The 24,795-nt window shown below is 44.7% G+C and overlaps 1 protein-coding gene across 3 annotated transcripts in view; it reads right to left on the bottom strand.

The window, feature by feature from the left end:
• The window catches only part of LOC126210223 (arylalkylamine N-acetyltransferase 1-like), a 269,395-nt gene that overhangs the window by 114,277 nt on the left and 130,323 nt on the right, over positions 1 to 24,795 (bottom strand). The window contains exon 1 of one of the 3 annotated variants that reach the window (XM_049939405.1): positions 59 to 184. The exons of the other annotated variants lie outside the window; for them this stretch is intronic. Coding sequence (XP_049795362.1) covers positions 59 to 178 — 120 coding nt within the window. The 5' untranslated portion in view covers positions 179 to 184. Of the gene's footprint in view, positions 1 to 58; positions 185 to 24,795 lie in introns of those variants that run through there. 3 annotated transcript variants of the gene reach the window in all.

Here is a 24,795-nt window from a genome sequence, read left to right as displayed (position 1 = left end):
TGAACCATTTTGAACTAACTGATATGAACGCAAGTGGTTACATGTGACACGCACTCACCATAATGTCCCCATTGACTCCATTCCACGGCCCGTGTTCCACGCTAGGCAGAGTCTTCCCCTTTGACTGCCAGGCAGAGGTGCCTCTGCAACACGTCAGGATTCTTCCGTACGGCGACATGGCGGAGAAACGCGAATCGCTGTGCTACTGACGGAGGCAGGTTTCCAGCGGAGCTTAAGAACGGGGCCAGGGGCGTAGATAAAGGCCTCCAGATGGTCACCCGTGATATATCGGCGCTGATACCGGCCGCTGTGACGAAAGCCGGTGTGCGGTGCCCCATTATAACGAGGTTACGCGGACGGAAGGAGCATGCGGTCTGGAGCATTCGAATGTACATCGGTAGTGCAATAACCTGCGGCAGAGTTGACAGAGATCTCTTTATTTTTGTTTTTACTTTTTTTTATTGAGTCATCAGTCTTCTGACTGGTTTGATGCGGCCCACGAATTCCTCAGCCAACCTCTTCATCTCAGAGTGGCACCTGCAACCTACGTCCCCAATTATTTGCTGCATATATTGCAGTCTCTGTCTTCCTCTACAGTTTTTGCCGTCTACAGTCATTCCCTGATGTCTTGGCACATATCAAACTGTCCCTTCTCCATGTCAATGTTTTCCACATATTCCTTTCTTCTCCGATTCTGGGGCCGGCCGGGGTGGCCAAGCGGTTCTAGGTGCTACAGTCTGGAGCCGCGCAGCCGCTACGGTCGCAGGTTCGAATCCTGCCTCGGGCATGGATGTGCGTGATGTCCTTAGGTTAGTTAGGTTTAAGTAGTTCTAAGTTCTAGGGGACTGATGACCTCAGAAGCTAAGTCCCATAGTGCTCAGAGCCATTTGAACCATTTGAACCGATCCTGGGCGGAATTTCCTCATTCCTTTCCCCAACAGTCCACCTAATTTTCAACATTCGTCTATAGCACCACATCCCAAATGCTTCGATTCTCTTCTGGTCCCATTTTCCCACAATCCATGTTTCACTATGCTCCAAACGTATATTCTCATAAATTTCTTCCTCAAATTAAAGCCTATGTTCGATGCTACTAGGCTTGTCTTGGCCAGGAATGTCATTTTTGCCATTGCTAGTCTACTTTTGATGTCCTCCTTGTTGCGTCCGTCATTGATTATTTTGCTGCCTAGGTAGCAGAATCCTTAACTTGATATTTCATGACCACCAATCCCGAAGTTTCCCGCTATTCTCAGTGGTGGGTTCAGGAGGGTAATACGGAACGCCGTAGTGGATCCCAACGGCCTCGTATCACTAGCAGTCGAGATGACAGGCATCTTATCCGCATGGCTGTAACGGATCGTGCAGCCACGTCTCGATCCCTGAGTTAACAGATGGGGACGTCTCCAAGACAACAACCACCTGCACGAACAGTTCGATGACGTTTGCAGCAGCATGAACCATCAGCTCGGAGACCTTGGCTGCGGTTACCCTTGACGCTGCATCGCAGACAGGAGCACCTGCGATGGTGTACTCAACGACGAACCTGGGTGCACGAATGGCAAAACGTCATTTTTTCGGATGAATCAAGGTTATGTATACAGGATCATGATGGTCGCATCTATGTTTGGAGACATCGCGGTGAACGCACATTGGAAGCGTGTATTCGTCATCGCCATACTCGCGTATCACCCGGCGTGATGGTATGGGGTACCATTGGTTACACGTCTCGGTCACCTCTTGTTCGCATTGAAGGCAATTTTAACAGTGGACGTTACATTTCAGATGTGTTACGACCCGTGGCTCTACCCTTCATTCGATCCTTGCGAGACCCTACATTTCAGCAGGATAATGCACGACCGCATGTTGCAGGTCCTGTACGGGCCTTTCTGGATACAGAAAATGTTCGACTGCTGCCTTGGCCAGCAAATTCTCCATATCTCTCACCATTTCAAAACGTCTGGTCAATAGTGGCGGAGCAACTGGTTCGTCACAATACGCTGGTTACTACTCCTGATGAACTGTGGTATCGTGTTGCAGCTGCATGGGCAGCTGACCTGTACACCCCATCCAAGCTCTGTTTGACTCAATGCCCAGGCGTATCAAGGCCGTTATAATGGCCAGAGGTGGTTGTTCTGGGTAGTGATTTCTCAGGGTCTATGCAACCAAGTTGCGTGAAAATGTAATCACATATCAGTTATAGTATAATATACTTGTCGAATGAATACCCGTTTATCATCTGCATTTCTTCTTGGTGTGGCAATTTTAATGGCCAACAGTGTAGTTCCACGCCAGCTTCCCACAACCTGTCTGGGGAATACCGGCCTGTACGTCCTGCCTCACTTAACCTACTCCAGTCGCAAGTGTTGAGAAAACTCACGTGTGTTGCTAGATGTCGATGTGGACTTGCTTCTTGACGAAAATTATCGTGCACAGTTATTAGTGTGAGAGTTTTTAAGCGCTATTGTGGGCTCAAAAATTACTTTTGTTCAAATTATGCTATAACTTCCCTACAGTTTACGTCAGCTACTCTCGATAATGCTCATTGACCGAAACTAGTAGCGAATTGTGCAGAATAAACGACAACTAAAGGTTTCACCATGAATTTTAACAATTGTTTGGCGGTTGAACATCCCCACCTGGAAACATACACAGATGAGACGCACACACTAGTGCTGTTTTCAGTCCGCGAATCACTTGCAGAACTCGATCTTTGGGATAGCTTTTAAGTCTCTCAGCGTTTCGTTTTTATCTCACCTAAGCTTGTAAAACGATGGCCGTTGTTCCTTTATTTTGGGGAACAGGAAGAGAGTCGCTTGGGGCTACGGTCTGGCGAACTCTGAGGCTAGGGCATTGGTTTTCCCTCAGAAGTTTCCTTTAATTTCCGTCTATGGTCACAATTTTGTTCTGTCTGACAGATTACCGGTTTCGGTCTTTAATGACCATCATCAGATCTGTCTCATAAAATCAAAGTCCTAATACACTGCAGCCATAGTGGCATAGTCAACTATTAAATGCGGAATCAGTTGACTATGCCACTGTGGCTGCAGTGTATTAGGACTTTGATTTTATGAGACAGATCTGATGATGGTCATTAAAGACCGAAACCGGTAATCTGTCGAACAGAACAAAATTGTGACCATAGACGGAAATTAAAGGAAACTTCTGAGGGAAGTTTTTTCGCGACGATGTCGCAGCTTGTGGAATTAAGTGTGAGTATATGCATTATCGTAGTGCAAAAGCCGTGAGCTGTTTCGCCACAAGTCCTGTCTTTTTTTTTTTTTCAGACTGATTCGCGTAAATCCTGTTGTGCCTGAAAGTCATACTCCTTGATTCTACTACGACTTTGTGGTAAGAACTCATGGCCCAATGTCCCGTTAAACGCGAAAAGCACAGCGAACATATCCTAATCTGGAAGCAATTGTAGAACTGTTTTCTCTCTCGGCGATCCAAAATGTATATGCTGAGATGACTGAGCCTGAGTTTCGAAGTCACATCCGTTGGTTGGTTTGGGGGGGGGGGGGGGGGGCGAACAGAGAGGTCATCTGTCCCACCGGATTAGGGAAGGATGGGGAAGGGCCGTGCCCTTTCAAAGGAACCATCCCGGCATTTGCCTGAAGCGATTTTCGGGAATCGCGGAAAACCTAGGGCAGGATGGCCACACGCAAGCTTTGAACCGTCGTCCACCCGAATGCGAGTCCAGTGAGCTAACCATTGCGCCACCTTGCTCGGTCCAAGTCATATCCGTATACCCATGTGTTATCACCTGTAATGGCACATTTCACCACATAGTCCTGCATCATGGTTGACATCACCTAGCCACTCCTCACTGACTTGCATTCGAAATTAAACTCTAGGATGAAGAGGTTGGCGCAGGAGAGGAATCAGTGTTGAGCCACGTCAAACCAGTCAGAAGACTGATGACTCAGACAAAAAAAAAAAAAAGAAAACCGCCGATGGTGGGTACGTGAACTTCGACATACTACCACTTCTAATGGGTGCGTGCCATTTTCTCTCAGGAATTGTTGCCGTTGTTAACAAAACTATTCCTGTGAGTTTTAACATTTGCCCAGCGAAGTGAATGTTGCAACTGTAAGTAGGCTGTTTAGGTTTTTATGTTGGTAACGCCAAGTAGCGCTCTGCATGAAAATCACTGACTGTGCTGTGAGCAATCTGTGGCTGGTTGGCATTGTCGCAATATTTGCTATTGTAGTGTTGGACAGGTGGATGTGAACAGCGCGTAGCATTGCGCGGTTGGAGGTGAGCCGCCAGCAGTGGTGGATGTCGGGACAGAGATAGTAGAATTTTGAGAGCGGACGATCTGGACGTGTGTCCATCAGAGACAGTAAATTTGTAAGACTGGATGTCATGAACTGATATATATATATATATATATATATATATATATATATATATATATATATATATGACTTTTGAACATTATTAAGGTAAATACATTGTTTATTCTCTATCAAAATCTTTCATTTGCTGACTATGCCTATCAGTAGTTAGTGCCTTCAGTAGTTAGAATCTTTCATTTAGCTGGCAGTATTGGCATTCGCTGTATTGCAGTAGTTCGAGTAACGAAGATTTTTGTGAGGTAAGTGATTGATGAAAGGTATAGGTTATTGTTAGTCAGGGCCATTCTTTTGTAGGGATTACTGAAAGTCAGATTGCGTTGCGCTAAAAAATATTGTGTGTCAGTTTGCTGTTGATCAGAATAAGTAAAGGGAGAAATGCCTGAGTACGTTCAGTTTTGCTCAGCTGTTTGAAAATCAAATAACGTACGAGTTTTTGCAGCACTGTCATTTATAAATTTTCCAAAGGGTACGTTTCATACAACCAATTTTCGGGCTTGCAGCCGATCGTCATTTACTTCATTGCCCGATATTTCGACTGGTCACCGGCCAGTCGAAATATTAAATCAATTAAACGATGATTTACTTGAACAAAACTATGCCTAAGTAAGTCAATGTTGAAATAATCATCCTGGGGTTGAAGCTCTTTCTTCGTGTTTGAAAAATAAAAGCCCACTGAAAATGCTGCAACTGCAGTGAAACATGTTTGAGTTTAAAAACAAAATTGTGTTTTGATAAAGGCGGACCCTATGCAAAAACATACGTAAGTCACTGTTGGATGACGGTGTTTGGTTTGTAGGGCGCTCAACTGCACAGTCACCAGCACCCGTACAAAGTCCCAATTTTTACACATTCGAGATTTTACACAATCCAGTCTAGCCACCGAATGATGATGACGAAATGATGAGGACAACACAAACACGCAGACCCCGGGCCGAGAAAATGCCCAACCCCGCCGGTAATAGAACCCGGGACCCCGCGATGCAGAGGCAGCAGCGCTAGCCACTTGACCACGAGCTACGGACGAGTCACACCAGGAGATAGTAGTTGATGGAATATCTGTTACTAGGCAAGCAGGAACTTAATGTGGTTTTTTCGTGTCTTCCGTCGTAAGACAATCAGCATTTACCGCAACGTAAAACAAACAGTTCCTCCGTAATGAGCTCGCAGACACTGTTTCCAACAGCAGGCTGCTCCTACTACAGCTGGAGGAAACCCCTCGCTAGCAATTACTGTTGCGCGGCAGGACTGCGGTAGGGAACCCTAATTAGTGCGATTTATACCGAGTCTGAGCAGGAACCAAGTTTGAGGGTCTGCAGCATCTTTCATAGCGCAACGCTGAAACTCCTCGCCGTTGGCTAATGAATAATTAGGCTGCAGCCGCTGGCGGAATTGCCGGCAGCAGTTTGCGAGCGAACTTCGCCGGCGCCGCGGTATTGTACGGATAATTAGAGCCGTGGGAACAATGCAGCACGGTTCAGAAACGGATAAAAAGTTGTAAAACAATGTCTTCTGAGAAATTTAAAGGGAGAAAAGTACAGGATCGTAGCGCAATGCAGGGGCGCCCACAGGTTTTTGTCTCAGTAGCGCCAAAAAAATTTCACCACACACACACACACACATACACACACACATATAAATGTAAAGGGAGAAAAGTACAGGATCATAGCGCAATTCAGGGGCGCCCACAGGTTTTTGTTTCAATAGGGCCAAAAAAATTTCACCACACACACACACACACAAACACATATATAAATGTAAAGGGAGAAAAGTACAGGATCGTAGCGCAAGGCAGGGGCGCCCACAGGTTTTTGTCTCAGTAGGGCCAAAAAAATTTCACCACACACACACACACACACACACACACACACACACATACAAATGTAAAGGGAGAAAAGTACAGAATCGTAGCGCAATGCAGGGGCGCCCACAGGTTTTTGTCTCAGTAGGGCCAAAAAAATTTCACCACACACACACACACACACACACACACACACACACACACACACACAAATATAAATGTAAAGGGAGAAAAGTACAGGATCATAGCGCAATGCAGGGGCGCCCACAGGTTTTTGTCTCAGTAGGGCCAAAAAAATTTCACCACACACACACACACACACACATATATATATATATATATATATATATATATATATATATATATATATAATTTTATGTTTCTGAACCGTATTCTGCCAGTAAATTGTTTTCTTACCACTAATAATTGGTTCTTGCGATGGATGTTGTAACGGAACCTACTAAAGGCTTTACTTTACTGAAGTATGCGATACCCTCCAAATTCAACCAGTTTAACGAGTATTTATGATTATAGAAAAGTTATTGTGTATGTTAACAATGATTGCATAACATGTCTCCATAAACAGTCAACCCATTAAATTATACTGAATAACAGACCCACACAAGAGTTAATATCAATTGATCACTGATACAGCAAATGTCATCATGTAAAAACACTAAGTTCATCTTAAATAATTAATGTGAAGTACGAAAAATAGTAGCCAACTTACGTATTTTGGATCTCCTTAAATAAAAATCACCCAGTGAAACCTATTTGTTCACTAGGACCGTTTTCACTCAGTATTCACGTAAACACTCCTATTTTAGATGAAAACCAATGATTTCTTAATAATTCATGTTATTTACTTATTTATGCAAATTAGAGAAGTCAATTGACAAACTTCTAAAAAACGGCCTTTTTGTAGCAAAGAATTATTCTGTCAAGTCAACAAATCTGTCTGTCATTTTAATAACTTGTTAAATTATGTCACTCGATATAAATTAATAACTTTTCTGCACAAATTACGATAACAGATGTACATGTGACTTATAAACTATATCTCTTTTTAGTAGTTCTTTGACAAGGTTATAAATACAAGCAGCAACAAGGGTTGGGAGCGGAGTCTGAATGTCACCTTGGTAAAGTGTATGTGTGTTATTGTTCGAGGTGGATCAACATTGCAAAGAACATGTAAAAGAAGTGCTACTTTGTATCATGTTATTGTCTTTGGTGGACAGTGGAATTAAGATGGCCACCAGAGTAATAAATATTTTGGCCGGCCGGTGTGGCCGTGCGGTTCTAGCCGCTTCAGTCTGGAACCGCGTGACCGCTACGGTCACAGGTTCGAATCCTGCATCGGGCATGGATGTGTGTGATGTCCTTAGGTTAGTTAGGTTTAAGTAGTTCTAAGTTCTAGGGAACGGATGACCACAGTGTTAAATCCCATAGTTCTCATTCGAAGTTTAAATATTTGTTGGTTTCGCTCATTACTTATCATCAAAAGTACATCAAAAACACAGGACCTCATCTTTTTACCCCTAGACAACCAGATTTAGAGCCAGCATTAGCATCGAGACACAACAGCGATCCAGCAAGCAGCAGCGATTACCACAATGCATTTTAATGGCGCCAATCCAACATCAAATGCTAACAAGCTCCGTAAATGGGAATGAAATAGTGCGATTGTAGCAATATCTTCGACTAGGCCACCATTATAATGTGGAAATATTTATGCGGTATGTTCCTATTAGAACATAGCAAGACTCATCTAGAACGTTCCGGAAATGAAGGTAGCTCACGCCACACCCTGCTAGATCACGTTCGTTGACAGTAGTTCCAATGACGAATAGTGCCTACTTCTACAGACAAGTAGCGATATTAGTGGCCACACAGTACCCTCGAACACTTCTTCAGCAAACGAAAAGGAACATAATACAATACGCTAAATTTAAATTAGCGTCTGACAGTTGTTAACCATTATTTGAAATTTGAAAGAATAAAATTTTCCGAGTGTGTTTTGTTGTGCAACTGTATTATGTTGCCAGCTGAGCTTTATGAAGAGTTTTGTACCTAGTGAGGTGGGAACAGAGAGGGTGACATTTTAGTACCCTATAAGTCAACATTTTCGAGATGGAACTCTCACCATGGGTACCATTCTTAATGGGACCACGTACACATGTAGTAGTTTGTCGATCGTCAGATTCGCTTTATTTTATTATAGCTTATTAGTAATGCCCAGAGTTTTTTAACATGTAAACTGTCTCTCCTTACCAGATATGCATTGTTTACAGTTACTAAAATCTCGAATATTCCGGCTATAGATATCTATCTTTAATTTTGTATTTTTCGTCATATAGATACTGTATCGTAGATTATTTTTCAAGGAAGATATTTTTTTACGTTTGTGTTTAACGTTCCTTTATGACACCACTGATTCTTTTAATATGTAAAGAACGAACAATGGGCGTCCCTTCAGGAAAAACGCTTTATGTTGCTCAAGAATGCATTTGTAAAAGTTAACAATAAACTGCTGGTTCATCTGATTATTCCCATTGTTGCTTCACTTGCTGTTGTTAATTTCTACCACGTGTGGGTGTAGAAATTAAAATAAAGATATTTCGTAGGCAGTAACTGTAAGACGGATATATAACAATATTACACATCTGCAACGAACGAGATTTCTTAAAGAAAAACACACAATTTTTAAATTTATCATCATTTTTTAATTTCACTTCGATTCTCCTTTAAAGTTTTTCATTGCTCTAGTTCATCCTCTAATTCTGTTTAGAAATGTTTTATATCATTTTTACGACATTTTATCGATATTTTCCGGTTAATTTAGTGGCAATTTTACAGATATTTTAAATCATACATAACTGAGCCCTAAAGTTACAGGTATTTTTTATATTCGTAAACTGAATGAATTCTCACTAGGGGCAACTGCCCCCATGCCCCCACTGCACCCCCCTCCCCCAATCCCCCCCTCCCCCCCCCCCCCCCCCCACCGTCTGCGGGCGGCCCTGGCGCAATGTGTGCGCTCGGTGTACTACAATCGAGCGTCGCGTTGGTAACGTCTCGATGACGCGTTTCACAGGCTATGGTTCCACGCAAAGCAGTAATAAGAGATATTTAGTCTATTGTCAGCTGTCGGAAAAGGCTGCATAAGTTTTGGTAACTTCGTTGATTATTTTTTATAACAGTGGCCTAGAGAATTTTATCTTAAAATCCACACATATGAGGGCGTACAATACGTAATGCAACATTTCTTTTTTCGACAAATAATTGTAACGATTACCCTCTTAACACGCAAGAAATTCCGCACAGGTCTTCTGTTAGGCGGTGAGCTGAAGTACTAAACACCTTTTTCCAGAACTGTTTCACAGAGGAAGACCGCACTGCAGTTCCTTCTTTAAATCCTCGCACAAACGAAAACATGGCTGACTTCGAAATAAGTGTCCAAGGAATAGAAAAGCAACTGAAATCACTCAACAGAGGAATGTCCACGGGAACTGATGCGATACCAATTCGATTCTACACAGAGTACGCGAAAGAACTTGCCCCCCTTCTAACAGCCGTGTACCGCAAGTCTCTAGAGGAACGAAAGGTTCAAAATGATTGGAAAAGAGCACAGGTAGTCCCAGTCTTCAAGAAGGGTCGTCGAGCAGATGCGCAAAACTATAGACCTATATCTCTGACGTCGATCTGTTGTAGAATTTTAGAACATGTTTTTTGCTCGAGTATCATGTCATTTCTGGAAACCCAGAATCTACTCTGTAGGAATCAACATGGATTCCGGAAACAGCGATCGTGTGAGACCCAACTCGCTTTATTTGTTCAAGAGACCCATAAAATATTAGATACAGGCTCCCAGGTAGATGTCATTTTCCTTGACTTCCGGAAGGCGTTCGATACAGTTCCGCACTGTCGCCTGATAAACAAAGTAAGAGCCTACGGAATATCAGAAGAGCTGTGTGGCTGGACTGAAGAACTTTTAGCAAACAGAACACAGCATGTTGTTCTCAATGGACCGGCGTCTACAGACGTTAAAGTAACCTCTGACGTACCACTTACAAACCACTCGTTCGACCTATACATGAGTATTGCTCATCAGTGTGGGATCAGTACCAGGTCAGGTTGACGGAGGAGATAGAGAAGATCCAAAGAAGAGCGGTGCGTTTCGTCACAGGGTTGTTTGGTAAGCGTGATAGCGTTGCGGAGAAGTTTAGCAAATTCAAGTGGCAGACTCTGCAAAAGAGGTGCTCTGCATCGCGGTGTAGCTTGCTGTCCAGGTTTCGAGAGGGTGCGTTTCTGGATGAAGCATCGAATTTATTGCTTCCCCCCACTTATACCTCCCGAGGAGATCACGAATGTAAAATTAGAGAGATTCGAGCGCGCATGGAGACATTATGGCAGTCGTTCTTCCAGCGAACCATACGCGACTGGAACAGGAAAGGGAGGTAATGACAGTGGCACGTAAAGTGCTCTCCGCCACACACCGTTGGGTGGCTTGCGGTGTATAAATGTAGATGCAGATGTAGGATTCGACCCTGCGATCGTAGCCGTCGCGCGGTTCCAGACTGAAGCTCCTAGAACCGCTCGGCCACACCGGCCGGCGGAGAGAGACAGAGAGGAGGGAAAGGACTTAGGGTGAGAAGGAGACGGACAAAGAGGCAAGGAGCAGTTGGACAGAGGGGAGGAGGAACAGATGGACAGAGGCTGGAAGGGGGAGATGGATAAAGAGTAGAGGGTGTACGAGGTAGAGAGGGGAAAGGAGAAGATGCAATAACCCAGCTAGTGTTGGTATAATAAAGGAATAATTTTGTTTTGTACATCAGCTACGACTATATATCAAGAGTTCACGAGTGACATAAGCGTTTCGAAGAAGGGCGTGAAGATTTTGGAGATGACGGGTGCTCTGAACGCTTGAAGCCACAGCACATCGGCTGATGAAATTGCGGAAGAAATGAAAGAGCTCACACGAACGATCGCGAATCACCGTCAAAGATGTCGCTGATGATTTTGGCGTATCAGCTGGCTCGGACCATGAATTTCTTTCGGATTTTTTAAGAAAAAATAAGTGAGAATGGTCGTATGAAGTTCTTGGTCGGGACGCTCTATCTGTCGTTTTTTTACTGCCTGATAGAGGTCTTTCTATCTGTCGTCACTACGGCAGCTTGCTTGTCGGTGCAGATCAGTTGAAACACCTTGTCCCCGAGCGAAGATAATCTCCGACCAAACTGGGAGTCGAGCCCAGCGATCTGGATGCATGAGCGCTAACCATTAGAACACGAGTTGGGGACTGTTTTGGGTATGAAACGTTTGCCAGCCAAATTGTTCCAAAGCTGTCGAATTTCGAACAAAAACAGCGTCGAGTGCAAGATGTTTAGGAGTCGCTGGATGAACAACAATGCAGTATTACTACAACTAGTCACGACGCTGATGAAACATGGGTTTATGAATATGTCACCGAACTGCGGCTCATACATCCCAGTGAGGTCCAATGTAAACGTAATGTTCAAAGAATTTTTCTGTTTTAATGGCATAGTGGACAATCAATTCTTACTATAAGAACGGATCATCGATAAGAGCACTATTTGGAAGTTCAACGCCATTTGCGTGAAGAATTCCGAAAAAAGAACGCTTCAGTTTGTGGTGAAACATTTATCGGCTTCTGCAACACTGTAAATGTCCAGCACTCTTTCCATTGCTTCTTAACGAATTCTTGGCCTAAAACAATTCTTCTGTATTTCACCAACCTCCATAATAGCCATTTCTTCCTTCTGTTCCGAAAAATAAAGACTACCATAAAGGCACGCAGATTTACAGTGAAAGGTGAGAAGAAAAAAAACCTGAGAGGGAGAGCTGAAAGCTATCCCATAATCGAAGTTAAAGGAGTGCTTCGGAGACTAAATGAAGCGCAGGCATAACTTGGTACTGTCCCATGTTGACTACTTATTGATATTGACGAGTAAATAAAACCTTTTCCAAAACAATCCCGTTTCTTTTCAACGCAACTCCTGTATTTACAACTATCAGCTCTAATTTGAGCTCTTTACAGTGTTACGTGGTGCGGCTCTTCTTGTTCACAGCCAACCTCGTAATTAACCACGATTAATCAGTGTAACTTTTAACTGAGTAATTCATAACTAGAAGCACAAACGAGTGTTATGCCTTCAAGGTTACATAGAACTGCACATCTTTCGTTAGACTCCTGTCATTAGAGCAAACGGTTGCCCCGCAGGAGACTTAGATAGTGCCCCCCCCACCCCCCACCCCCCCAAGCGTTTGAAGGTATCCACATTTACATGGCTACTCTGCAATTCACATTGAAGCGACCGGCAGTTAGTTCTTCGTACCATCTTTAGATTATTTCTCTATCGCTCCACGCTCTAATAGCGCACGGAAAAATAAGCACTTAAATCTGTTTGTACGGCCTCCATTTTTTTGTTCTAATTTTATTCAAAAAAATGGTTCAAATGGCTCTCAGCACTATGGGACTCAACTGCTGTGGTCATAAGTCCCCTAGAACTTAGAACTACTTAAGCCTAACTAACCTAAGGACAGCACACAACACCCAGCCATCACGAGGCAGAGAAAATCCCTGACCCCACCGGGAATCGAACCCGGGAACCCGGGCGTTGGAAGCGAGAACGCTACCGCACGACCACGAGATGCGGGCTCTAATTTTATTACGACCATTATTTCTTCCTATGTTGGCTGGCGATAATAAATATTTTCACATTCAGAGGAGAAACTTGGTAGCTGAAATTTCGCGAAAAGATCTCGCCGCAGCGAAGAACTCTCTCCCCTATTTAACGATAACGCAAAGCGAACTGACCTCCTTCGAACTTCTTCATTGTCTCTCCATCAATTCTTTCTGGTAAGAATCCCATACAGCACAGCAGTACCCTAGCACAGGATGAACAGACTTAGTGTAGGCAGTCTCTTTAGCAGAACTGTTGCATCTTCTAAGCGTTCAGCCAATAAGACGTAGGCTTTGGTTTGATTTTTGCAAAAAATTCTCTATGTGATCGTTCCAATTTCAATTCCTAGGAATTGTAATTCCTGGGTATTCAGCTAAATTGACAGCCCTTAAATTGGTGTGACTTATCGTGTGATCGAAATTTAAAGGATTCCTTTTTGTATTCTTATGGAATACTTTACACTTTTCATTATCGAGAAACAATCGCCACTTCTCGCATAATCAGATATTGTGCCAAGTCATTCTGCAAGTGGTTTTGACCTTCAAATGGTTCAAATGGCTCTGAGCACTATGGGACTTAACATCTTAGGTCATCAGTCCCCTAGAACTTAGAACTAGTTAAACCTAACTAACCTAAGGACAAGACACACATCCATGCCCGAGGCAGGATTCGAACCTGCAACGGTTTTGACCTTCTGATGAGTTTGCAGGACGGTAAATGACAACATCTGCTCAGATTATCTCCTCAATCTTTAATGTAGATTAGTTGTACAACTCTTCCTCGGGGAACGCCGGATTCACTTCTGTTTTACTCGCTGATTTTCCGTCGATTACTACGAGTTATCACATTATCTACGTAACACGGGTTGGTTTATCCTGTACATATTCACGCGGATAAAAAAGCGCGGAGTCGCTTCGTAATTGAAAACACCGCCACTCGGGAGAGTACAGTGCTGGCAAAGCAAAATGGCAACACGCCGGTGTGTTCCTCCAGTAGTTACACATCTAAAAATAAGGCCGAGCGTAAACGTTTATCCCGCGCTGTACTGCAGCAGGGGAAACAAACAGCCGAGAGGAAATGGAAGCGACCTGTATTTACCCAAAACGTTTCCTTTGCTCCAGTTTCGTTTCCATGTAATCGTTCCGCCACAGCCTCTTAACCTGCTTTCGCCTCCTGCCACCAATTAAATTTAATACCTTCTCATTAATTATGCGATATACCTACGTAATATTCAACATTCCCCTGTAGAACAATATTTCCGAGGCTTCTGGCCTTTTCCTGTCTGAACCGTTTTTCGATCCTGTTTCGCTTTTGTAAAAGATTAGACTCCAAAGAGATGCCATCACAAAATACACACATAAAAAATAGTTTTGCATCACCTCGGTTCCGAGAGTTCCGGAACCTGTACAGAAAATTGGAATAGAGATCAACATAAACATCATTTCTGCCCTTTTTAGTTCTCATGAAAACATTGCATGTTTTACCACCATACAGCGAGACCTTCAGAGGTGGTGGTCCAGATTGCTGTACATACCGGTACCTCTAATAGCCAGTAGCACGTCCTCTTGCATTGATGCATTCCTGTATTCGTCGTGGCAAGTTCATCAAGGCACTGTTGGTCCAGATTGACCCACTCCTCAACGACGATTGAGCGTAGATGCCTCAGAGTGGTTGGTGGCTCACGTCGTCCATAAACAGCCCTTTTCAATATATCCCAGGCATGATCGATAGGGTTCATGTCCGGAGAACATGCTGGCCACTCTAGTCGAGCGATGTCGTTTCCTGAATGAAGTCATTCACAAGATGTGCAAGATGGGGGCGCGAATTGTCGTCCATGAAGACGAATGCCTCGCCAATATGCTGCCGACATGGTTACACTATCGGTCGGAGGATGGCATTCACGTATCGTACAGCCGTTATCGCGTATTCCACGACCAACAGCGTCGTACGTCTGCCCCACACAATGCCACCCCAAAACAGCAGGGAACCTCCACCTTGTTGCACTCGCTGAATAGTGTGTCGAAGGCGTTCAGCCTGACCGGGTTGCCTCCAAACACGTCTGCGACGATTGTCTGGTTGAATGCATAAGCGACACTCATCGGTGAAGAGAACGTGATGCCAATCCTGAGCGGTCCATTCGGCATGTTGCTCGGAAACACGTTTCGTTGTCTTGAATCTTTCGGGAAATAAACTGGTCTCATATCTCATCCTGTGTGTGTAACAGTCGCATCTGGTCAGCTTTCAGGCTTAAGTGGGCGCGTTGCGTACGAGCTGATAGCCAGTATTTCCGCGAATCACTCAGTGAGTCACACTTCAAGCTGTATAATGTCCAGCGTCACTTGAGAAGTACAGCACGAGGATCATTTCCCGCGAGACTTAAAATGCACTTCGACATTTTTGCACTGTGTTTGACTTTACGCCCGAGTATACTTGTGTAATTTTTCCATACCATGTGACACTGCAACATGGTGGAATATTTCGTTGCGTTTCCGAAGTATTTGAGAGAGCAGTGTTTGGTGGGACACTGTATACAAGTCACCCCTTTAAGAGAGCACACTGATTGTTTCGGAGACCAGCAGATCGTGTAGAAAGGCACAAGGCGGTCATGTGCACCTCCACTGCTGCCCTGCACTTAGGGTGAGAAGGAGACGGACAAAGAGACAAGGAGCAGTTGGACAGAGGGGAGGAGGAACAGATGGACAGAGGCTGGAAGGGGGAGATGGATAAAGAGTAGAGGGTGTACGAGGTAGAGAGGGGAAAGGAGAAGATGCAATAACCCAGCTAGTGTTGGTATAATGAATAATTTTGTTTTGTACATCAGCTACGACTATATATCAAGAGTTCACGAGTGACATAAGCGTTTCGAAGAAGGGCGTGAAGATTTTGGAGATGACGGTTCTACAAGGCACGCATAACGTGTACAAGTTAGCTTTACGGCTCACGCATCCAAGCTGCTGACGAGAATCTACACAGCAAATTGGACGACAAAACTGAAGACCAGTTACTTGATGATGTTTTGTTCCAGCATAACGAAAAGCGCCTGCTCGAAGATGAAGAACGCAACTGCAGTGAGACGACGTCAGCCAATAGCTTGCTGACTACGACGTCACCACAACAGGGGCGGTCTCCACAAGAAGAGAATAAAAGCGCCGGTCCTGCCAACCTCAGTCGCACAGTACTAGGCAGGCACTACGATAGCAGTTATTAGTGATCAGTATCCACTTCTTACATGGACATTATATACAGGGTGTTACAAAAAGGTACGGCCAAACTTTCAGGAAACATTCCTTACACACAAATAAAGAAAAGATGTTATGTGGACATGTATCCGGAAACGCTTACTTTCCATGTTAGAGCTCATTTTATTACTTCTCTTCAAATCACATTAATCATGGAATGGAAACACACAGCAACAGAACGTACCAGCGTGACTTCAAACACTTTGTTACAGGAAATGTTCAAAATGTCCTCCGTTAGCGAGGATACATGCATCCACCCTCCGTCGCATGGAATCCCTGATGCGCTGATGCAGCCCTGGGGAATGGCGTATTGTATCACAGCCGTCCACAATACGAGCACGAAGAGTCTCTACATTTGGTACCGGGGTTGCGTAGACAAGAGCTTTCAAATGCCCCCATAAATGAAAGTCAAAAGGGTTAAGGTCAGGAGAGCGAGGAGGCCATGGAATTGGTCCGCCTCTACCAATCCATCGGTCACCGAATCTGGGGTGTTGAGAAGCGTACGAACACTTCGACTGAAATGTGCAGGAGCTCCATCGTGCATGAACCACATGTTGTGTCGTATTTGTAAAGGCACATGTTCTAGCAGCACAGGTAGAGTATCCCGTATGAAATCATGATAGCGTGCTCCATTGAGCGTAGGTGGAAGAACATGGGGCCCAGTCAAGACATCACCAACAATGCCTGCCCAAACGTTCACAGAAAATCTGTGTTGGTGACATTATTGCACAATTGCGTGCGGATTTTCGTCAGCCCACACATGTTGATTGTGAAAATTTACAATTTGATCACGTTGGAATGAAGCCTCATCAGTAAAGAGAACATTTGCACTGAAATGAGGATTGACACAGTGTTGGATGAACCATTCGCGGAAGTGTACCCGTGGAGGCCAATCAGTTGCTGATAGTGCCTGCACACGCTGTACATGGTACGGAAACAACTGGTTCTCCCGTAGCACTCTCCATACAGTGACGTGGTCAACGCTATCTTCTACAGCAGCAACTTCTCTGGCGCTGACATTAGGGTTATCGTCAACTGCACGAAGAAATGCCTCGTCCATTGCAGGTGTCCTCGTCGTTCTAGGTCTTCCCCAGTCGCGAGTCATAGGCTGGAATGTCCGTGCTCCCTAAGACGCCGATCAATTGCTTCGAACGTCTTCCTGTCGGGACACCTTCGTTCTGGAAGTCTGTCTCGATACAAACGTACCGCGCCACGGCTATTGCCACATGCTAATCCATACAGCAAATGGGCATCTGCCAACTCCGCATTTGTAAACATTGCACTGCCTGCAAAACCACGTTCGTGATGAACACTAACCTGTTGATGCTACGTACTGATGTGCTTGATGCTAGTACTGTAGTACAATTAGTCGCATGTCAACACAAGCACCGAAGTCAACATTACCTTCCTTCAATTGGGCCAACTGGCGGTGAATCGAGGAAGTACAGTACATACTGACGAAACTAAAATGAGCTCTAACATGGAAAGGTAGCGTTTCCGGACACATGTCCACATAACATCTTTTCTTTACTTGTGTATGAGGAATGTTTCCTGAAAGTTTGGCCGTACCTTTTTGTAACACCCTGTAAATACAAAGTATTGTCAGTGTTCTTCATTGTGCTAAAAATATTAATGTGATTTGCTTGAATTGTTGTATAGCTATCCGAGAAGGCAGCATCCTTTAGGTACCCTGTAAGAGACTAGTGGGCAGCACCTCACTGGTTTGGCTTTAGGAAAGGTAAAGGCACCAGAAGGACAGCTCTCGCGTTGCGCTAGATAATGTGAGCAACGTTTAAGTAACATGAAGACTCGCTCACAACATTCGTCGACATAGAAAAACCGTTCGACAATGTAAAATGGTGCAATACAGGGTGAGTCACCTAACATTACCGCTGGATATATTTCGTAAACCACATCAAATACCGACGAGCCGATTCCACAGACCGAACGTGAGGAGAGCGGCTAGTGTAATTGTTTAATACCTACCATACAAAAATGCACGGAAGTATGTTTTTTAACACAAACCTACGTTTTTTAAAATGGAACCACGTTAGTTTTGTTAGCACATCTGAACATATAAACAAATACGTAATCAGTGCAGTTTGTTGCATTGTGAAATGTTAATTACATCCGGAGATATTGTAACCTAAATTTGACGCTTGAGTACCACTCCTCCGCTGTTCGATCGTGTGTATCGTAGAGCACCGAATTACGTTGGGATCCAAAGGGGACGGTGATGGACCTTAGGTACAGAAAAGACTGGGACAGCACATTACATCCACATGCTAACACCTTTTTATTGGCCTTTTTCACTGACGCACATGTACATTACCATGAGGGGTGAGGTACACGTACACACGTGGTTTCCGTTTTCAATTACGGAGTGGAATAGAGTGTGTCCCGACATGTCAGGCCAATAGATGTTCAATGTGGTGGCCATCATTTGCTGCACACAATTGCAATCTCTGGCGTGATGAATGTCGTACACGCCGCAGTACATATGGTGTAATGTCCCCGCAGGCTGCCACAATACGTTGTTTCATATCCTCTGGGTTTGTAGGCACATCACGGTACACATTCGCCTTTAACGTACCCCACAGAAAGAAGTCCAGAGGTGTAAGATCAGGGGAACGGGCTGGCCAATTTATGCGTCCTCCACGTCCTACGAAACGCCCGTCGAACATCCTGTCAAGGGTCAGCCTAGTGTTAATTGCGGAATGTGCAGGTGCACCATCGTGCTGATACCACATACGTCGACGTGTTTCCAGTGGGACATTTTCGAGCAACGTTGGCAGATCATTCTGTAGAAACGCGATGTATGTTGCAGTGCTCTCCGATACACACGATCGAACAGCGGAGGAGTGGTACTCAAGCGTCAACTTTAGGTTACAATATCTCCGGATGTAATTAATATTTCACAATGCAACAAACGGCACTGATTACGTATTTGTTTATATGTTCAGATGTGCTAACAAAACTAACGTGGTTCCATTTTAAAAAACGTAGGTTTGTGTTAAAAACATACTTCCGTGCATTTTTGTATGGTTTGTATTAAACAATTACACTAGCCCCTCTCCTCACGTTCGGTCTGTGGAATCGGTTCGTCAGTATTTGATGTGCTTTACGAAATATATCCAGCGGTAACATTAAGTGACTCACCCTGTATATTCGAGATTCCGAGAAAAGTAGTGGTAAGCCATAGGGAAAGACGGGTAATATGCAATACGCACAAAGTATAAGAGGGAACAATACGAGTGGAAGATCAAGAACGAAACGCTCGCATTAAAAAGGTTGTACGGAAGTCTTTCGCCCTCCTGCTGTTCAGTCTCAACATCGTAGAGGTAATGACGGAAATAAAATAAAGGTTCAAGAATGGGGATAGTGGGATTAACATTCAGGGAGAAAGGTTATCAGTGATAAGATTCACAATTGACATTTCTATCCGTTATGGACGTGAAGCAGAATTGCAGGATCTGTTGCGTGGAATGAACAGTCTAATGAGTACAGAATATGGACTGAGGCTAAACCGGAAAAAGGTGTTGAGATGTAACACAGATGGGAATAACGAGAAACTAAATAACAAAATTGAGAGTCACGAAGGAAAGGAAGTTCAGGAGTTCTACTACCTTGGAAGCAAAAGTACCCGAGATGAACGAAGCAAGGAGACATGACAAGTAGACTAGCGAAGAGGGCGTTCCTGACGAAAAAGAAGTCTGCTGATGCCAAATATTGCGCTTGATTTGAGGAAGAAAGTTCTGAGAATGTGCGTTAAGAGCACAGTATTGTGTAATAGTGGAGCATGGACTGTGCGAAAACCGGAACAGAAGTATTTGAGATATGGTGCTGGAGAAGAATGTTGAAAATTAGGTGGAATGATAAGGGATGAGGTGGCTCTGTGCAGAATCGACGTAGAAGGGAATATACGGAAAACAGCGACAGAAAGGAGGTACAGGATGGTAGGAGATGTGTTAAGGCCTCTCGGAATAATATGCATGGTACTTGAGAGAACTCAATTGCTGCTCTGGGATGTAGAGGTTGTTACAAGTGTGGACTCCAGCCAGAGAATTGATGACTCAAAAATAGCGGGGTGCTGTTAGACGATGTTAGAGTGATGTCTATTTTGTCAGTTGAATTTGGTAAACAATTATCAAGCAAACCTACGTTTCTAGCATTTGTAGACGTAGAGAAAGCTTTTGACAATGTTGACTGGAATACTCTCTTTCAAATTCTGAAGGTGGCAGGGGTAAAATACAGGGAGCGAAAAGCTATTTACAATTTGTACAGAAACCTGATGGCAGTCATAAGAGTCGAGGGACATGAAAGGGAAGCAGTGGTTGGGAAGGGAGTTAGACAGGCTTGTAGCCTCTCCACGATGTTATTCAATCTGTATATTGAGCAAGCAGTAAAGGACACAAAAGAAAAATTCGGAGTAAGTATTAAAATCCATGGAGAAGAAATAAAAACTTTGACGTTCGCCGATGACATTGTAATTCTATCAGACACAGCAAATGACCTGGAAGAGCAGTTGAACGGAATGGACAGTGTCTTGAAAGGAGGATATAAGATGAACATCAACAAAAGCAAAACGAGGATAATGGAATGTAGTCAAATTAAATCGGCTGATGCTGAGGCAATTAGATTAGGAACTGAGATGCTTGAAGTAATAAAGGAGTTTTGCTATTTGGGGAGAAAAATAACTGATGGTGGTCGAAGTAGAGAGGATATAAAATGTAGACTGGCAATGGCAAGGAAAGCATTCCTGAAAAAGAGAAATTTATTAACATCGAGTATAAAGTGTCAGGCAGTCGTTTCTGGAAGTACGACTTGTACGATAAATAGTTTGGACAAGAAGAGAATAGAAGATTTCGAAATGTGGTGCTACAGAAGAATGCTGAAGATTAGATGGGTAGATCACATAACTAATGAGGAGGTACTGAATAGGATTGGGGAGAAGTGAAGTTTGTGGCACAACTTGACTAGGAGAAGGGATCGGTTGATAGGACACGTTCTGAGGCATCAAGGGATCACCAATTTAGTATTGGAGGGCACCGTGGAGGGTAAAAGTCGTAGAGGGAGACCAAGAGAGGAATACACTAAGCAGATTCAGAAGGATATAGGTTGCAGTAGGTACTGGGAGATGAAGAAGCTTGCACAGGCTAGAGTATCATGGAGAGCTGCATCAAACCAGTCTCTGGACTGAAGACCACAACAACAATTACTGACTTTGGTCATCACTGTGTTGGGCCATGATTTGAAACAACTTTTTTTGTAGCTGTCAGTGTGTCGAGAGTTTACTCTCAGATTGTCTGTCTAGTGTAGAATTGTTTCATTGTGCCAGTTCGCAGGCTGCGTCAGAAACGGAGTGCGTGTCTCTACCGCGGCTAGCCGCAATGTTAGTGGAAGGTCTGGGTGTTTCGTAGAATACGTAGCGGTTGTCAGCTAGTGGTAGTGGTTCTAGCACTCAGCAATCTCCGGCTGGCCTGGCAACTCTGCGTGTGTGTGTGTGAGTGAGTGTTTGGTGTGTATGTGCGCGTGTCCTAGAGAGAGAGAGACAGAGATATATACACAGAGAGAGAGCGGCCACGGTGCGGAAGGCAATTTCCTCCCGGCTGTGTAGCCCAGCAGTCGCCACCCACCCGTTTGCTCTCTCCCCGCTTGTCCGTTTCTTCCGTTCCTTTTCCTCTCGCTGCTTGTCCCACAAATCCAAATACTGGCGTCCCGCGCTCAGAGTACGAGGGAATACGTGGAAGTTACCGGGAAGTGATGCTGCCCTCTTTCACGGCGTATCTGGACTTCAGCGACTATTCAGAGTGTGTTTGTAGCAGTTTATCGGCGTCTTGGGCCTGCCGATAGAACAGTGTGCAAAATTGAAGGATAAATACTTTGAACGAGTCTGTTTACCTGTTACACTTCTGGCCATTAAAACTGCTACAGACGCGAAATTTAACCGACAGGAAGAAGATGCTTGATATGAAAATGGTTAGCTTTACAGAGCATTCACACAAGGTTGGCGCCGGTGGCGACACCTACAACGTGCAGACATGAGCAAAGTTTCCAACCGATTTCTCATACACTAACACCAGTTGACCGGCGTTGCCTGGTGAAACATTGTTGTGATGCCTCATGTATGGAGGAAAAATGCGTACAATCACGTTTCCAACTTTGATAAAGGTCGGATTGTAGCCTATCGCGATTGCGGTACGTCGTATCGCGACATTGCTGCTCGCGTTCGTCGAGATCCAATGACTGTTAGCAGAATATGGAATCACTGGGTTCAGGAGGGTAATACGGAACGCCGTGCTGGGTCCCAACGGCCTCGTATCACTATCACTCCAGATGACAGGCATCTCATCGTCATGGCTGTAACGGATCGTGCTGCCACGACTCGATCCCTGAGTCAACAGATGGGGACGTTTGCAAGACAACAACCATCTGCACGAACGGTTCGTCGACGATTGCAGCAGCATGGACTATCAGCTCGGAGACAATGGCGCTGGTTACCCTTGACGCTGCATCACAAACAGGAGCGCCTGCGATGGTGTACTCAATGAGTAACCTGGGTGCACGAATGACAAAACGTCATTTTTTCGGATGAATGCAGGTTCTCTTTACAGCATCATGATGGTCGCACCCGTGTTTGGCGACATCGCGGTGAACGCACATTGGAAGCGTGTATTCGTCATCGCCATACTGGCGTATCACCCGGCGTGATGGTATGGGGTGCCATTGGTTACACGTCTCGGTCAACTCTTGTGCCCATTGGCGGCACTTTGAACAGTGGACGTTACATTTCAGATGTGTTACGACCCGTGATTCTACCATTCATTCGATCCCTGCGAAACCCTACATTTTAGCAGAATAATGCACGACGCCATGTTGCAGGTCCTGTACGGGCCCTTGTGGACACAGAAAATGTTCAATTGCTGACCTGGCCAGCACATTCTCCAGATCCCTCACCAATTGAAAACGTCTGGTCAATGGTGGCCGAGCAACTCTTGATGAACTGTGGTATCGAGTTGAAGCTGCATGGGCAGCTGTAGCTGTACACGCCATCCAAGCTCTGTTTGACTCAATGCCCAGGCGTATCAAGGTCGTTATTACGGCCAGAGGTGCGTGTTCTGGGTACTGATTTCTCAGGATCTACGCACACAAACTGCGTGAAAATGTAATCACGTGTCAGTTCTATTATAATATGTTTGTCCAATGAATACCCGTTTATCATCTGCATTTCTTCTTGGTGTAGCGATTTTAATTTCCAGTAGTGTATTAATTTGATTACAGTACACTGTGTTTGTTTTAACTTGACATATCAAAATATCCCGGAAACGACGCAAGGTACGAAAAAAATGTTCTAGGTGAAAAGTTAATACAAGTAAAGGGGACATCTGTGCTTGCGTAGCTCAGTTGGTGGAGAACTCACCCGTAAAAGGCAAAGGTCTCGAGTTCGAGTCTCGGCCCGGCACAGTTTTGGCCCGCCCGGCTAGCCGCGCGGTCTGACGCGCTGCTTGCTGATTGGGAAGGCGTGTCGGTCCCCGGCGCGAATCTGCCCGGCGGATTAGTGTCGATGCCCGGTGTGCCGGCCAGCCTGTGGATGGTTTTTAAGGTGGTTTTCCATCTACCTCGGCGAATGCGGGCTGGTTCCCCTTATTCCGCCTCAGTTACACTATGTCGGCGATTGCTGCACAAACACTTTCTCCACGTACGCGTACAGCATAATTTCTCTACCACGCCAACATCGGGGCTACACTCGTCGGGTATGAGATGTTCCCGGGGGAGGTCCACTGGGGACCGAACCGTGCAATAACCCTGGGTTCGGTGTGGGGCGGCGGTGGAGTGTGTGGACTGCTGTAGCCTGTCGTGGGGTTGTGAACCACTGAGGGCTACGGCGGGACGAAGCCTCTCCGCCTTTTCTAGGTCCCCGATTTAATACACAATACACACATAGGGGACATCTGTGCTACAGCTGATCTCCTCCTAACCACCCCTCCTATGTGGATGGCTTCAACTTCGTGTTTTCGAGTGGGAATCCCCATTTTTGTTGCATATTCGGATTCTACGCCCCGATTTAATACACAATACACACATAGGGGACATCTGTGCTACAGCTGATCTCCTCCTAACCACCCCTCCTATGTGGATGGCTTCAACTTCGTGTTTTCGAGTGGGAATCCCCATTTTTGTTGCATATTCGGATTCTACGCCCCGATTTAATACACAATACACACATAGGGGACATCTGTGCTACAGCTGATCTCCTCCTAACCACCCCTCCTATGTGGATGGTTTCAACTTCGTGTTTTCGAGTGGGAATCCCCATTTTTGTTGCATATTCGGATTCTACGCCCAGATTTAATACACAATACACACATAGGGGACATCTGTGCTACAGCTGATCTCCTCCTAACCACCCCTCCTATGTGGATGGCTTCACCTTCGTGTTTTCGAGTGGGAATCCCCATTTTTGTTGCATATTCGGATTCTACGCCAAAAAACACAAAAAACGTACGTACGGTTTACTGAAACCATCGTTTTCCATTCCTGGTATATGGCGCTCTAATCGACAAATATCAAGTGTGCCTGTTTTTGGAATTAAGAACCGGCGCATTTGATTCCACAGTTCATTTGCGATACAAATGTAAATCTGTCCCTTCCGGTTTCAGATATTTCTAGTGGGTTGAAGATAGGCTGGTTTAGAG

Source organism: Schistocerca nitens, chromosome 10, assembly GCF_023898315.1.
Source record: "Schistocerca nitens isolate TAMUIC-IGC-003100 chromosome 10, iqSchNite1.1, whole genome shotgun sequence".
NCBI lineage: Eukaryota > Metazoa > Arthropoda > Insecta > Orthoptera > Acrididae > Schistocerca > Schistocerca nitens.
The sequence above is the reverse complement of the archived record's forward strand: the minus strand, read 5'-3'. Positions and strand labels throughout refer to the sequence as shown.